General features: G+C 44.0%; 1 protein-coding gene across 4 annotated transcripts in view; it reads right to left on the bottom strand.

Moving 5' to 3' along the window:
• The window catches only part of ENPP6 (ectonucleotide pyrophosphatase/phosphodiesterase 6), a 337,158-nt gene that overhangs the window by 29,716 nt on the left and 293,130 nt on the right, over positions 1–14,312 (bottom strand). For all 4 annotated transcript variants that reach the window (XM_064273537.1, XM_064273538.1, XM_064273539.1 and 1 more), the window contains 3 exons: positions 13,436–13,547; positions 2,024–2,165; positions 1,112–1,291 (listed from right to left, as the gene is read on the bottom strand). In XM_064273537.1, the coding sequence (XP_064129607.1) occupies positions 1,112–1,291; positions 2,024–2,165; positions 13,436–13,547 (434 nt within the window). The remainder of the gene's footprint in view (positions 1–1,111; positions 1,292–2,023; positions 2,166–13,435; positions 13,548–14,312) is intronic.

Below are 14,312 nucleotides of genomic sequence, written 5' to 3'. Positions count from 1 at the left end.
ATAAAATATCCCTACTAAGCACTGCCACTCCCTGTCTATCAGTTTGTGGTGCTGTGGTTGCTTGTGTGTTGCTGTGATGCTAGAAGCTATGCCACTTGTATTTCAAATACCAGCAGGGTACCTGTGATGAACAGGTTTCAGCAGAGCTTCCAGACTAAGACAGGCTAGGAAGAAAGGCCCAGTGATCTACTTCCAAAAATTAGTCAGTGAAAACCTTATGGATTATAGGATATTGTACAATATAGTGCTTGCAGATGAGCCCCCTAGGGTGGAAGGCAACAATGGACTTGAGCATGCTGGTGATCATGAAGATGGTGCAGGACTGGGCAACATTTTGTTCTGTTGTGCTCAGGGTCACCATAGGTTGGAGCCAACTCAACAGCAATAAGTGCTTATAGTATGTTTGACCCATGCTAAGTGAAGAATTGACACCTTTGGATTGTGGTGTTAGCGAAGAATACTGAATATACCACGGACCGCCAAAAGAATGAACCAATCTGCCTCGGAAGAAGTACAACCAGAATGCTCTTTAGAAGCAAGGATGGCGAGACTTCTTTTTACATACTTTGGACATTGTCAGGAGAGATCAGTCCCTGGAGAAGGACATCATGCTTGGTAAAGTAGAGGGTCAGCGGAAAATAGGAAAACCCTCAATGAGATGGATTGACACAGTGGCTGCAACAATGGGCTCAATCATAACAACGACTGTGAGGATGGCGCAGGACCAGGCAGTGTTTTATTCTCTGACGTACACAGGGTCGCTATGAGTCAGAACTGACTTGATGGCACCTAACAACAACAAGTGCTACACATCCTTAATCTCATTTACTCTGCACTAAAACTCAGTGAGGTAGATACCATCATCCCATTTTAGAGAAGAGAAAATAGAAATCCAGGGAGGATTAATGGCTTGTTAGAGGTCATTCAACAAGAGAGTGAAAAATCATGTCCTCTGCCCCCAGATCTAAGCTGCTAACACTGCTCCATATTTCAGAATTACAGCTACAGTCAAAGGAAGGAGCACAAAGTGGTGGCAAATGCAGGTGCGTCACACTCCCTTCCTCTCATCTGCCCCCAGAGCCCTCCTGCCACCCCTCATGGCATTTCTTGCCTCAGAGTGCTTCCCAGGGGCTGGCCACAGGCTCACAACGGGTCCTCGGTCCTTCATTTGCTGCAGGTCATTCACGTTGATGTACTTATTCAGCTCAATCACTTTGTCCATCCAGAAGATATCGGTCATCCCATGATCTGAGAAAATGATGACATTCAGGTCGTCCTGCAGCCCCCTCTCCTGTGGGGTTGACAAAGGCAGTCACTACGGCACTGAGAAAGAGGATCTTATGCTCAGAAAACTGTGTAAAGAGGCTTAAAAAAAATACAAATTATAGAAGAAAGGATAGTCTCGTAATTCTGAGTTTAATCATCTACTATTCTGCCCTAATAAGCCACAGTTCAAAATCAAAAAGGAAGCAATTTGGGGAGAGGAATGTGAAAGCACAGACCCCATTTCATAAGTGCTAAAAAAAAAAGGATACTGCACTTTTAGCTTTTTAGGGTACACTCTCTGTTTTCATCTCTTTGGCTCTTTTAACAAACTTGCATGGTAATATGAGAACGATCATTTGCCCATTTTACAGCTGTGAAAAATAAGGCACACACAAGTTAAAATATAACTTACTTGAAGTCATTCAGCACATGTGTGGTAAACTCAGGGCCAGAACCCAGGTCTAGCTCCCAAGTCCCCGCTACGTTGGTAACCAAAATGATTAGGATTCTGAAGAACTGGACCATCTCTCCAGCTAACTCAGGTACTACTGTAGAGCTGGCCTTTTGAATTTCACTGGACTGGGTGTGAAACAAGGGGTCTCTTGGTACCTGAAGAGGCGTTGAGTGAAGAAAAGAGACCCATCAAAGCCTTTGTGCTGGCCTGGTCAGCTATCGACAATGAGAAGGAAGATGTCAAGAAGACAGAAAGAGAGCGACAGGAGAGATAGTCAGACCAGCTGTCCTTGCTTTAGGTCACCTGGATCCACTTGGTCATGTATTTCAGGACGGTGTCCACAGCCTTGAGGGCGTCTTTTCTCTGGGGTGACAAAGGGCCATAATGGTGGCCTTCCACATCGATGCGCTCATGGTATATGGCTGCCAGGTCAGCCCGGCCACTCCTGGAGGGAGTAGGGTGGGAAAGTAACAGGTGAGGAGACCCTACTAGCTTCCTCCCTATCACCCACCATGTGAAGACGCTGGCATCCCTCAAACACCTGCCCTCTGGGCACACAAAACTGATGCCTTAAAATTAGGGTGGGGTATTCAATGGGGAGCCAGAAACACTGAGCCAGGAACTGCCAGTCTTGAGCACCTCCATGACAAAGCCAGAGAGCCCATTTATTGGTCACTTCCTCTCCTGTCTCAAAGAGCTGGAAGTGTGGTAACAGGCAGGGGGTAGTTCTTACAGCTCTACCCTCACCACCTCTGTCATGTGCTGATCAAAAACACTGGAAGTAATTATTTAAGTAACTACTGTGGAAGTATTGCTGAAGTTTAAGGAAGTTTCTAAAGAAAAAAACTAGATTTGAAGTTTAATAGACTGATAAGAATAGGAACAAACTTTACTCGGGCAACCTGTGGGATGATGAACAGACTAGTGTTGAGGGACTGACATCAAAAGACACTCCCAGGACTTTTGTTCTATAGGAACAAGTGAAGGGGAGCACCAATGTGGACATAGAGTGACCTCTGGCAGTGACCACATTGCTATGGGTCCCAGGAAAACCCCAATTCTGGCAAAACTCCCCCACTTGGCAGAGAATTGTTGGTAAAAATCCAAGTTATTTAACCCTCTTAGCCTGCTGTGCTAAGAATGACTGGGAACTAGAAATAAAATTGAAGTAGGAGTCTCATGGAGTGTGAAGAAGAGGAAATACTGGCTACTGCCTTCTCCTTCCTTCCTACAGAGCTTCCAAAGGACACCTGACACAGGCTGTGTGGCTTCATTTAGCTCTGGCTTCACTCACAACCTCCCCAGGAAGTCCCCAAAATAAAGCAAGACAATGAAGGCGATGATGATGATGATAATAGTAGCAATTGTTATTCACAGAAGATAAAGCAATGGAAAAAAAAATAAAGCAAATTCCTCTGCTTGGACTGGGACTTTCAAGGATTAATAATTAATATTCTTGGCAGATTGACTTATCTCTCTTGAAAAGCTATATATTAAACACATACACATAAAGGGGGTGGCATGGTGTCTGCTGATGTGGTCTTGCTGACACTCTGAATGTGAGGAAAGAACATTTACCCACAGGATCTGCTGTGCCTTGGATCTCACAATCCATAGGAAGGAAAGACAATCTCATCATTGTTCACTGTGCTTGTCTGCACCACCAGAGTTAAGCAGCTCCAGCTCATCCTTCAGGTCTCAGGGGATATGTTGCCTCCTCTAGGAAGCCCCTTCTGACCCCCAAAGGCTTGGTTGGGTGGCCATCCTGTGTGCTCCCTTAGCACTTTCAACTCACTTCTGGGCCATGATTTTTTATAACGTGCAGAAATTGCCTATGTATGTATCCTTCTCCTGCTCTGAATTATGAGATCATTTCACTCTGGGGGCTGCGATTCATTTTTCCATTGAACCTCTGTTATAGCCTAGCATTTGGCACAAAGCCGGAGTTCTATAAATGCCAGTTCAATGTGTAATGATAGTAAATGCTCAATAGCTGATAGCTACCATGGATCAGGCATAATGTTGAGGGCTTTTACATGTATTATCTTATTTATCCTCACAAAACCCTATAAGGTAGGACTGTCTTAAACAGTTCAGAACAGTGGTCAGCATCACACAGCTAGTAAGAAATGGCTGCAGAATTCAAACCTAGGTCCACTGACTCCACAACCCTGAATACAACCTTTGAATACTCTGAAAGAACTCAACAGCCTACACCAATGGGAGCAAATTTCTTCTGGAAATAACTCCAAGAATCCTGCAACCTTGAGAAAGCTGGATATGAGACAAAGCAAAGGCATTATGTGAAATTGACTCCCTTTCATTTTTTGATGCACAGCATTCTATGTCAAGCTCTGGAACTGCAGGGACATATTTATAGATTTTGCAAACGGAGAAATAGTCCTGAAGAGTTCTAAAAAAAGTTCTAGGAGTTACTAAAGGCTGCACTGTGACACATCTAGAACTGGAAATTCAAATCTTCAAGCTCCAAAGGCAGAACACTTCTACTCTACTGCCCTGGGCCTTAAGGAGCCCTAGTGGCACAAAGATTAAGTGCTCAGCTGCTAACCCAAATGTAGACTGTTGGAACTCACCAGTGTCTCCGTGGGAGAAAAGACCTGGCAATCAGTTCCCATAAAGATTACAGCCTAGGAAACCCTATGGGGCAATGCTACTGTGTCCTATATGGTCGCTATGAGTTAGAACCGACTCCATGGCACTCACAAACCAACCAACCCATCAACCCTGGGCCTTGGAATGTCCATTACCACCACCAGTCACCAGACTGAGGAGCAAGCTCCAGGGAATGTTCTGCCAGGCATCTTCCTTCACTATGTCAGTTCTGAAAGGACAAACTCCTTAATGATGTTGTGACATTCTACTGGGTATCCAGAGATGAACTTCGTTACCAGCTTGGATGATACACTGACTTCAAATAAAGTGAAATGGCCAGTCAAATGTTCTTTTTTCTTATTAGAAAAAATCACACTGGCTCTCTTTAATAAGCACCATTACCATCCTCCTCCACAATGTGGATTGGTTTCGGTTATTACTTAGGTGTTTCTCACGAATGATATTGTCATTGTTCATACTCACTAATGTGTGGATGACTAATTCTAACTTCCTCTGCATCTACAGACAGTGGAGAACAAAAACTCACTTTAGGGTCCCACAAGCATATAGGTGGTGGGTAAACGTTTGTACTAGGTAATGGCATTTTTGTTCACATACATCCCTAAACATTTTTGAGGCCCATATTCATTAGACTTATGGGGCTGACGTTACTCCCTCTACCACTGTATTTGAACATAGTGGAACCTTCTGTAAATTAATCACTCCCTCCTAGAAGCCACTTTATGCACTTGCATCTTTACCATTCCTGGTGTGCCGATTCAAACAGTAATTCATCTGTTTAGGTGTCCACACTTCCAGGATGGGGCTTACAGGTGGGGAAAATCCTGTTTTGTATAGCGGTGACTTACTACAGTAAGACTTCTTCAAAACAAATTTAACTGTTGCATTAAAGTTCAATGAAATGCTTTTAGGTCAATTCATTTTAGATTGTTGTTGTTGTCAACTGCCATCAAGTCAGCCCCAGGCTCATGACAACCCCATGCACAACCAATCTGCTCATTGCAGATTGAACCATTGTGCTCCAGAGGGGTTTCATTGACTGATTTTCAGAATTAGACCCCCAGGCCTTCCTTCCTAGTCTGTCTTAGCCTATAAACTCCACTGAAACCTGTTTAGCATCGTTATAGCAACACACAAGCTTTCACTACAGATGGGTGGTGGCTGCGCTTGAGGTGCGTTGGCCAGGAATAGACCCTGCAGGGAAGGTGAGAATACCTGGCTCTGGCACAGCAGCCCTGGGCTGGTTTCTTTAAGGCCATTGACCGTATTCACGAATTTTCCGTGTGACCAGAAAGCCACTAAGTGTCACAAATTTACCTGGTGGCTTTGTGTCAGGAAGCTGTCAACACCAGATGCCATGCACACTGGATGTGAGATGCTTTTATTTAATCCAGCGATTATACATCTGCCTGTGAAAGGATTCTAGGCTGAAAGTTCCTTGATTCTTTAGGGACCTAAGTCAGCAAGGGCTGAGATCTCTTGCCTGCTTGGAGTTCAGATGACAAATTCTTGGTCACCAGATGCTTTCCACATGGATCTGGTCTCCATCACAGGTCAGCTCATTCATGACTGAGTGATGGGTGAAGTGCGATGGGTGGTAATGCCTTCAGATCTGTTCTTGGCCATTCATAGCTCCAAAAATCCAGGAAGCATACCAGAAGGCCGTGTGGCATCAACTCAGTTACTTGAGAGCTGCAAAGAGCTCTGCCCCTAGATTTCAGAGATACCCAGCTCTCTCATCACCTCAGGATTCTGTCCAGATCTCTTTTCAAGCAACACAGTTCTTAATGTCACATCACATTCCTTACAGAGGTGGGTTGGAAAGAGAAGAATTAGGGAGAGAGAAACAGAGGCAATTTAACAGAAAGGTTAAAGTTATTGACTGCTCAGAATGTATGACCCAAAACTTAGAAATAAGGCCAAAAAGTGACTCTTGTCCTCTCACTATCAAGCTTGAGCATGTCTAATCAGCTTGCTTAAAAGATACCGGACTCTCCAGGGAAATGTAACTTTTTAAATTTTGCCTTACTATTTACCGTTGAACACGGAAACCCTGGTGGCGTGGTGGTTAAGTGCTACAGCTGCTAACCTAAGGGTTGGCAGTTCAAATCCACCAGGGGCTCCTTGGAAACTCTATGGGGCAGTTGTACTCTGTCCTATAGGGTCACTATGAGTCAGAATTGACTCGATAGCACTGGGTTTGGTGTTTTTTTTTTTTTTGGTTATTTACCACTGATGGGAGACTAGACTCTATAAACCTAGTTGTTTACTTCTAGGAAGCAGATAAGGTGGAAATAATTTTTTCCACTTTTTATTTATTTAAATTGTGCTTTAAGTGAAAGTTTACAAATCAACTCAGTCTTTCATACAAAAATTTATGTACACCTTCCTGTATACTCCTAGCTGCTCTCTCCCTGATGAGACAGCACATTCCTCCTCTCCACCCTGTTTTCCTCTTGTCCATTCAGCCAGCTCCTGTCCCCCTCTGCCTTCTCATCGCAACTCCAGACAAGAGCTGCCCACATAGTCTTCGTGTGCCTGCTTGAGCCAAGAAGCTTACTCCTCACCTGTATCATTTTCTGTCTTACAGTCCAGTCCAATCCCTGTCTGAAGAGTTGGCTTTGGGAATGGTCCCAGTCTTGGGCTAACACAAGGTCTGGGGATCATGACCTCTGAGGTCCTTCTAGTCTCAGTCAGGCCATTAAGTCTGGTCTTTTTATGAGAATTTGAGGTCTGCATCCCACTATTCTCCAGCTCCATCAGGGATTCTCTGTTGTGTTCCCTGTCAGGGCAGTCATTAGTTGTAGCCGGGCACCATATGGCACTTCTGGTCTCAGGTTGATGTAGTTTCTGGTTTATGTGGCCCTTTCTGTCTCTTGGACTCATAATTACCTTGTGTCTTTGGTGTTCTTCATTCTCCTTTGCTCCAGGCGGGTTCAGACCAATTAATGCATCTTAGATGGTCACTTGTTAGCGTTTAAGACCCCAGATGCCACTCTCCAAAGTAGGATGCAAAATGTTTTCTTAATACAATGTGTTGTGCCAATTGACCTAGATGTTCCCTGAAACCATGGTCCCTGGACCCCCGCCCCTGCTACTCTGGCCTTCGCAGTGTTGGGTTGTGTTCAGGAAACTTCTTTGCTTTTGGTTTAGTCCAGTTGTGCTGACCTCTCCTGTATTGTGTGTTGTCTTTCCCTTCACCTAAAATAGTTCTTATCTACTATCTAATTAGTGAATATCCCTCTTCCCCCCTCCCTGCCCACTCTGATAACCATCAAAGAATATTTTCTTCTCTGTTTAAACTATTTCTCGAGTTCTTATAATAGTGGTCTCATACAATATTTGTCCTTTTGCAACTGAATGCTAATTTCACTCAGCATAATGCCTTCCAAATTCCTCCATGTTATGAAGTGATTCACGGTTTCATCGTTGTTCTTTATCGACACATAATATTCCATTGTGTGAATACACCATAATTTATTTATCCATCTATCTGTTGATGGGCACCTTGGTTGCCTCCATCTTTTTGCTGTTGTACACAGTGCTACAATGAACATGGGTGTGCATATATCTGTTCGTGAGAAAGCTCTTATTTCTCTAGGATATATTGCAGGAGTGGGATTGCTGGATCGTATGGTAGTTCTAGTTCTAGCTTTTTAAGGAAATGCCAAATCGATTTCCAAAGTGGTTGTACCGTTTTACATTCCCACCAGCAGTGTATAAGTGTTAAGATGGAAATAATTTTTATCTGGTAGAGAAGGTAGCCCCAAAAGAGGGGTGGGTTATCCTCTGCATCATTAGATATTTTTACATCTAACGGCAATTGTATCCCTTCATTCTTTTTCCTCAGTGGGGAGTGTATGTGTGTGTGTAGGTTTCTCAAAATCTCCTTTGAACCAGGTTTGTCATCCTGACGCTCTCAGTAATAAATTAATGAAAACTTTGGCACAATTCTCATACAAAGATGTGGTGAGCACATGACAAAGGAGACCAAAGTTGAAAATTATACTTTGACAGGTCATTGGAGCCAGATAGATCTGGGTTCAAATTCTGGGCCTCATCTTACTAACTTAGGGATCTGAGGAGAAAAGCAAAAATATCTCTAAACTCCAATTTCCCCATCTGAAAAACCTACTCATATTAAATGAGCTGATGTTTATAAAGTGCTAATACAATAAAAGGGAAGGAAAGAAAGCCCCCAGATGGCTTTTTTCCTTAGTATGCATGCAGAGCACAGAGGAGAACCCAGGCTCTGCCCAGAAGCATTCTCACCCCTCTTTCCTGAGTCCACAGGAAGGAGGGACATCACAGGCCATCTGAGCCAGCATCTTCCTGGCCTGTGGAAAGGTCTGCCCCATCACTCATCATTCCATTATGGATATCTACAGCCGTGGAGGATCTGAATCCTGAAAGAATTCGTTTGGAGCTATTTTCAAAACCCTGGAGCTTGACAAAGGACAGCAGCCACGTCCACTTTTCCGAGGGCCTGGTCTTTACTTGACCAAACCTGGGATTAGCTTAGAGGCAGCACTTGGGCACCTCTAACAGCCGGGGCTGAGTCCTCCGCCTCCGCTTACTACGCCTGCTTCCCTGCACCTCCCTGCCCTAATGAGCTAGCCATGGCTTGTTTCAGTTCTAGCACCATGCACCTTCTTCTGCCTGCTGAAGCATGAATATCCATCCTGCAAATAGAACTTCCAGGAGGATGAACTAAGTTAAAGCCAAACCAAACTAAGTTACGTGGATCAAAAACTGCTTTCTTTTTTGACAGTCAAGGTGGCATTGGTGAGTAGGTAGGCTGCCCCCATGTGTAGTGATGAGGCATATGAACCCCAGTGACTGACGTTGCATCCTGCTGAACCATAAACCACTGAGTGCACGGCAAAGGCCGGCATTCCACTGCAGCCCTTCTTGAGCCCCAGGCCTGGATGGTCCCAGAAAGAATTGCAAAGAGGCAATTCTCACCTTCCTCTCCCTGTCTCATTCTGTTCCAGGGCATCTTAGAGCTGTGGTATAGACCAGGTGGAAGGCTGAAGGGTTGGTTGACTTTGGAGTAGTTTCCAGCCACTTCACACTCAGAAGAGACCCCAGGAGGCCGGGTCGTCAGGTCCAGTGGAAAGAGCTGGGCTCTGGCTCCCTCTTACTAGCTGTACTAAGTACTTAATTTTCAGAGAGCTGGGCATCTTCTTTTGTAAAATGGGGAGAACAACACCTATATAGTAGACTTAATGTGAGAACAAATGGGTTAGTGAAAATAGAAGCCCTTTGATACAGTGCTAGCAGATGGGTGTTAAAAAGCATCAATCCTCTTTCCCTTCTCTTTATCTCTACACCAGAAGTTTTCCAAGTTCAGAGCTAAGATCCTACAGGGATATGACCTGGGTCAATAAAGCTTTATGAGCACCAGAAGGCAATGACCAGCTCAGACAGTGAAGTGAAATTCATCCCTCCCAAAGGCGGTGGTTCAGTGGTAGAGCTCGCACCTTCAGTGTGGTAGACCCAGATTGGATTCCCAGCCGATGCACCTGAAGCACACCCACTATGCATCTGTCAGTGGACGCTGTATACTGCTATATGCTGAACAGGTTTTAGCAGAGCTTCCAGACTAAGAAAGACTAGGAAGGAAGTCCTGGCGATCAGCTTCTGAAAAATAATCAGCCCTTGGGTCACAACAGTCCAATTCTGTCGCACATGGAGTCGCCAGGAGTCAGGGGTCGACTTGAGGGCAGCTAAGAGCAACAACATTAGACTCTTGGCTGAAGTGCTGTCCCTGTAGGACTCCATGTTCAGATCTTCCCTGCCTCTCCTGCTTTCTGCCAGAGCCGATCTGTCCTGTGTCCCATTCTCTCTGCTTCTCAAAAATAGCAAGGTAAAAAAAGACACTGTACAAACCATGGGAGAAATGTGTGCGTGTGTGAGGACTCCAGGTGTTGTTCAAATCACAGTTAGGGATTCCAGATAGATCCAAACAGAACCTAAGAGGTGAGCTATGAAGTTCTTGACATGCTCCTCCATTCAGGTCTGATGGAAAGATAATTTTACATCTCCACCTAAAACATACACCTCAAGAGAATGAATGATCTTGTCAGCCGCATTCTTGGATGAGCAAGCGACTACGTGCAAAGTGGTCTGGTCTGGATTGTTCTCAGCTGGGCATCCCCACCACCCGTCTCACTCCTGAAAAGTACAGAGGTTAGTTTTTTTTTTTTTTAAAGAAACATGTTCACCCCAACTGTCAATCCTTTATTCGATACTGTGAGAAGGTCTAATAAGGTCTACTCTACAAGATATGTTCTATTAATATGTAAGATGATGGAAGGCTGTGCCTCCTTTTTCTTTTACGGAAGGCCTAAATCATCTTACTGCCTTCCACAGGCAGTAACGTCTGATCTATTATTCCTTTTCTTCTTTTGTTTCTCTCATTCCAAGCACCGACTAGTGGTAGAAATGTTGGGTCTCTGACTTTGCACTTGCTATTCAAAGGAGCTTCTTCTGATGGCCCTGTTAACTTGGCAATATGAACCCAAACCCAGTGCCATCGATTGGATTCTGACTCATAGGGAACCCATAGGACAGAGTAGAACTGCCCCATAGAGTTTCCAAGGAGCGCCTGACAGATTCAAACTGCCGACCCTTTGGTTAGCAGCCGTAGTACATATGAAGACCCCACAAAACAATTATGCTGACCTGGCACAGTCTTGCCCAGGTCTTTACTGCTCAGCTCCAGGGACACCATTCATATTGTAGACTACGTGAATGCCATCCCTGGAGCTCATGGCCATTTACACAGCCTATGATGTGAATGGGCTTAGTGCAGCAATGTGGTAGCACCATGACACACCATGTAGAGACAGAAATCAAGCCTGGGGCCACTATTCTGAGCCTCCAGTTCTTTGTAAGCTGGCTCTTTTCTCTCTAAGGGTACCCAATACCTTTGCTAAAACACACATACACACATACATACCACCACTACTACCACCACCATTTCCAAATACTATGGACCTTCATGAGTGGGAATCGACTTGATGGCAACTAACAAAAAAAATAAAGACGCAATTTCCCAGTATTCTATAGCTCTGCCATGTTGCTTGAAAAGGAAAATAATAATAACTTTTCTAGAGGGAACAGAGCTGAGCACTCACTCCTCCGGTATTCTGGCCTCCCTCAGAGCAGGGCGTCTGGGTAGGCCAGCTTGCAGGCCAGCACAGCCTGTGGGCTCTGTGCTTCTCTACCTGCCTGCGAATCACTGGGAGCTACATAGTGAGAGTCTATTCAGCTGTTAAGACAAGATGAATGTGAAAAAGATTACACTGCCAAGCAGAGTGTTGGGTTATTTGGAGGTATTTGTATGAAAACTGTGTTCCACATTTTCGTATCTGGCATGGCAATAGGCTGTAGGAATGGCTAGCACTTTGGATATGTTGGGAGCAAAGTTGTTTAGACACAGAGCTATTCTAAAGTTCCATTTCTGCTCATCCGCTCTGCATGCTTTGCTATTTTGCTTTGTGCACACAAACTAGTCTGCAACACATTATTCTAGCTCGACATGTGTGTGTGGTTTTCTGGCACTTGTGGGCAAGTAAAAGAAAGCAAAGTAGGTGGGAGGCAGGATCACATAACACACATGATTCATAGACCATGTGATGAAAATACTTACTTAAAGGTTACTTTCCCCAGACCCTGTCCCTTCCTTCTGCTCCCTGCCTGAAGAAAAAATATTAATTTTAAATTTGTTACCTCTCGACTTTTAAGTATCTGAAAACCATTTTGTTTCCAACTTGTCAATCAGAGCCTGGACTTATTTGATAGGTTTTCATGGAAATGGAGTCCTGCTAAGGAGCCCTGGTGGCACAGTGGTTAAGCGCTTGGCTGATAACTGAAGGTCATTGGTTCAAATCCACCAGCCGTTCCATGGGAGAAAGATGTGGCAGTCTGCTTCCATAAATATTTACAGCCTTGGAAACTCTATGATGCAGTTCTACTCTGTCCTGTCCTACAGAGTTGCTATGAATCAGAATTAACCTGATGACACACAACAACAATGGAGTCATTCTAAGAAGCAGCAAAGGCAGGGGTGCTTTTTCTCTCCTTTCCTAGTGCTGTGGGGTGATTGCTGCTCCCCATGATGGGAGAGGGCACTGGTGGAGAATCCGATCCATAATTCATCAGCTCTACGTCTGGCAATCTTAGTTACAGGTCAAGGTGTATGGTTAGCTCTGATGATCTGTACACAGAGCTAAGGGCATGCCTGCTCTCAGTGTCCACCCATCTTGATCCCAGGCTCCTTCTCTTGGGCAGATAAAGGTCTCGCCCTGGTCCCCATGCTTGAACTCCTGTGGGTCTTCTGCCTTGATCCTACCCAGAAGGTCCATTCAAGAGCGAAGTTGATCTCAAGTCTAACTCTGGCCATTTCAGAGCCCCTGACAGCCCTCCCTCTTGGTTGCTGATTCCTATTGCAGCCTCCACCTGGTAGCCAACCCTGACTTCCGCTTCCAGCTATTTCTAAGTCTTTGTCCTGGCCTGTCTTGCCCATACGTTTCCCTGACAGAGACTCTGTGTGCTACTCTGGACAGCGTGACTGATTCCTGCATTTTTCAAGCTGAGGTTCATGATTCTAGGTAGGAGAAAAAGAAGGTTCCATGTTCTAATATACTAATGTTTTTTGTATAGTTTCAAGAATGGGGAGTAGGCAATTTTTCTAAACTTACTTGATTGTACAGTCTCCCTTTTTGCCAGATACTTATTAATATTCTCTGAGATACAAGGGTTCACTAAACCATGACTAGAGGGAAATGCTGACATTTATAATATTTCTCCATTGTCCAACATCATGACAAGGGAAATGCTGAGCCCTGGCTCTTTCTTATTTTCAACTCAAAATTTCCAAAGACTGTCCCTGCCTGAAATTACTTGCTCACAATTATTCTCTTTTAGCAGTTAACAATCACCATTAGAGAGGGTTGCTAACTCTCTGAGACATTATTTCACCTCCATCCGGACTTCTTAATTTACTTCAGGATTTGTTATTGGTCCTGGAAATAAGGAAGAAAAATGGTATGGCTAAGAATTTGGGAAACTTACTTGAATGAGTCAAGAGCATCGTTGACTGCATTGGCAAAGTTGATATCTGTTGGGACATTCTTATATTCTAGGCAGTAAGTTGGTCTGACACCAAGAATTTCAACCTCACAGCCTAAGAAGGAAAAAGATGATAAATGGTTACTTTTTTTCAATAATTGAGATGAAATTATGAACCTATTTCAGGAAGCAAACACCATTAGTCAAAAGAAATTTTTGTGAAGAAAATATGTCAATTTATTGCTGATACGTGATATATTTGACTGCAACATTGTTAAACTACAGCAGAGGGCCCCACATAGCATGTCTACACAACGCTGGTGTCCCAGAATTGGGGCCAGCTGCAGCTGAAATTGAAAATGGCTGTCTTTCTCAATTTGAAACAAAAACAAAAAAATTAATTAGTATATAGAAATCTCTTAATTAAAATATTTTTACCTATAAATTTTTGCATCTGCTGAGTCTTCTAGTATAGACCTGTGCCTATTCTAGAGTCAGATATTAAGTGGTGTCCGATTAGTTGGGCAACTATGAAATAAATATTTTACCCTTCTGTGGCATTGTACAAACTGGACTTAGAGGTACTGCACTAGATAAGCAAGCTTTAAAAATACTGGATGAAGCTTTGCCTCTTCCAAAAGAAAGTAAAAGAATCACAAGCATTGAATGTTAGGAGCTGCCACGACCTTGGCTTCCCTGCTCCAGACCACTGGACAAGTAAAAGTGGCTTACTTGGGAAGAGACACCCAGCTCTATTATTGGAACACATGGCAGGGGAGAGACACATGGCAGGGGAGAGAGTTTAAAAGCAGTTTTAGTCAGTTGATTTCATACTTATTGAATATTTACTGTGAACTAGTCACTATGTTCATACATCTAA

The sequence above is a fragment of the Loxodonta africana genome, chromosome 21 (assembly GCF_030014295.1).
Source record: "Loxodonta africana isolate mLoxAfr1 chromosome 21, mLoxAfr1.hap2, whole genome shotgun sequence".
NCBI classification, from domain to species: domain Eukaryota; kingdom Metazoa; phylum Chordata; class Mammalia; order Proboscidea; family Elephantidae; genus Loxodonta; species Loxodonta africana.
The sequence above is the reverse complement of the archived record's forward strand: the minus strand, read 5'-3'. Positions and strand labels throughout refer to the sequence as shown.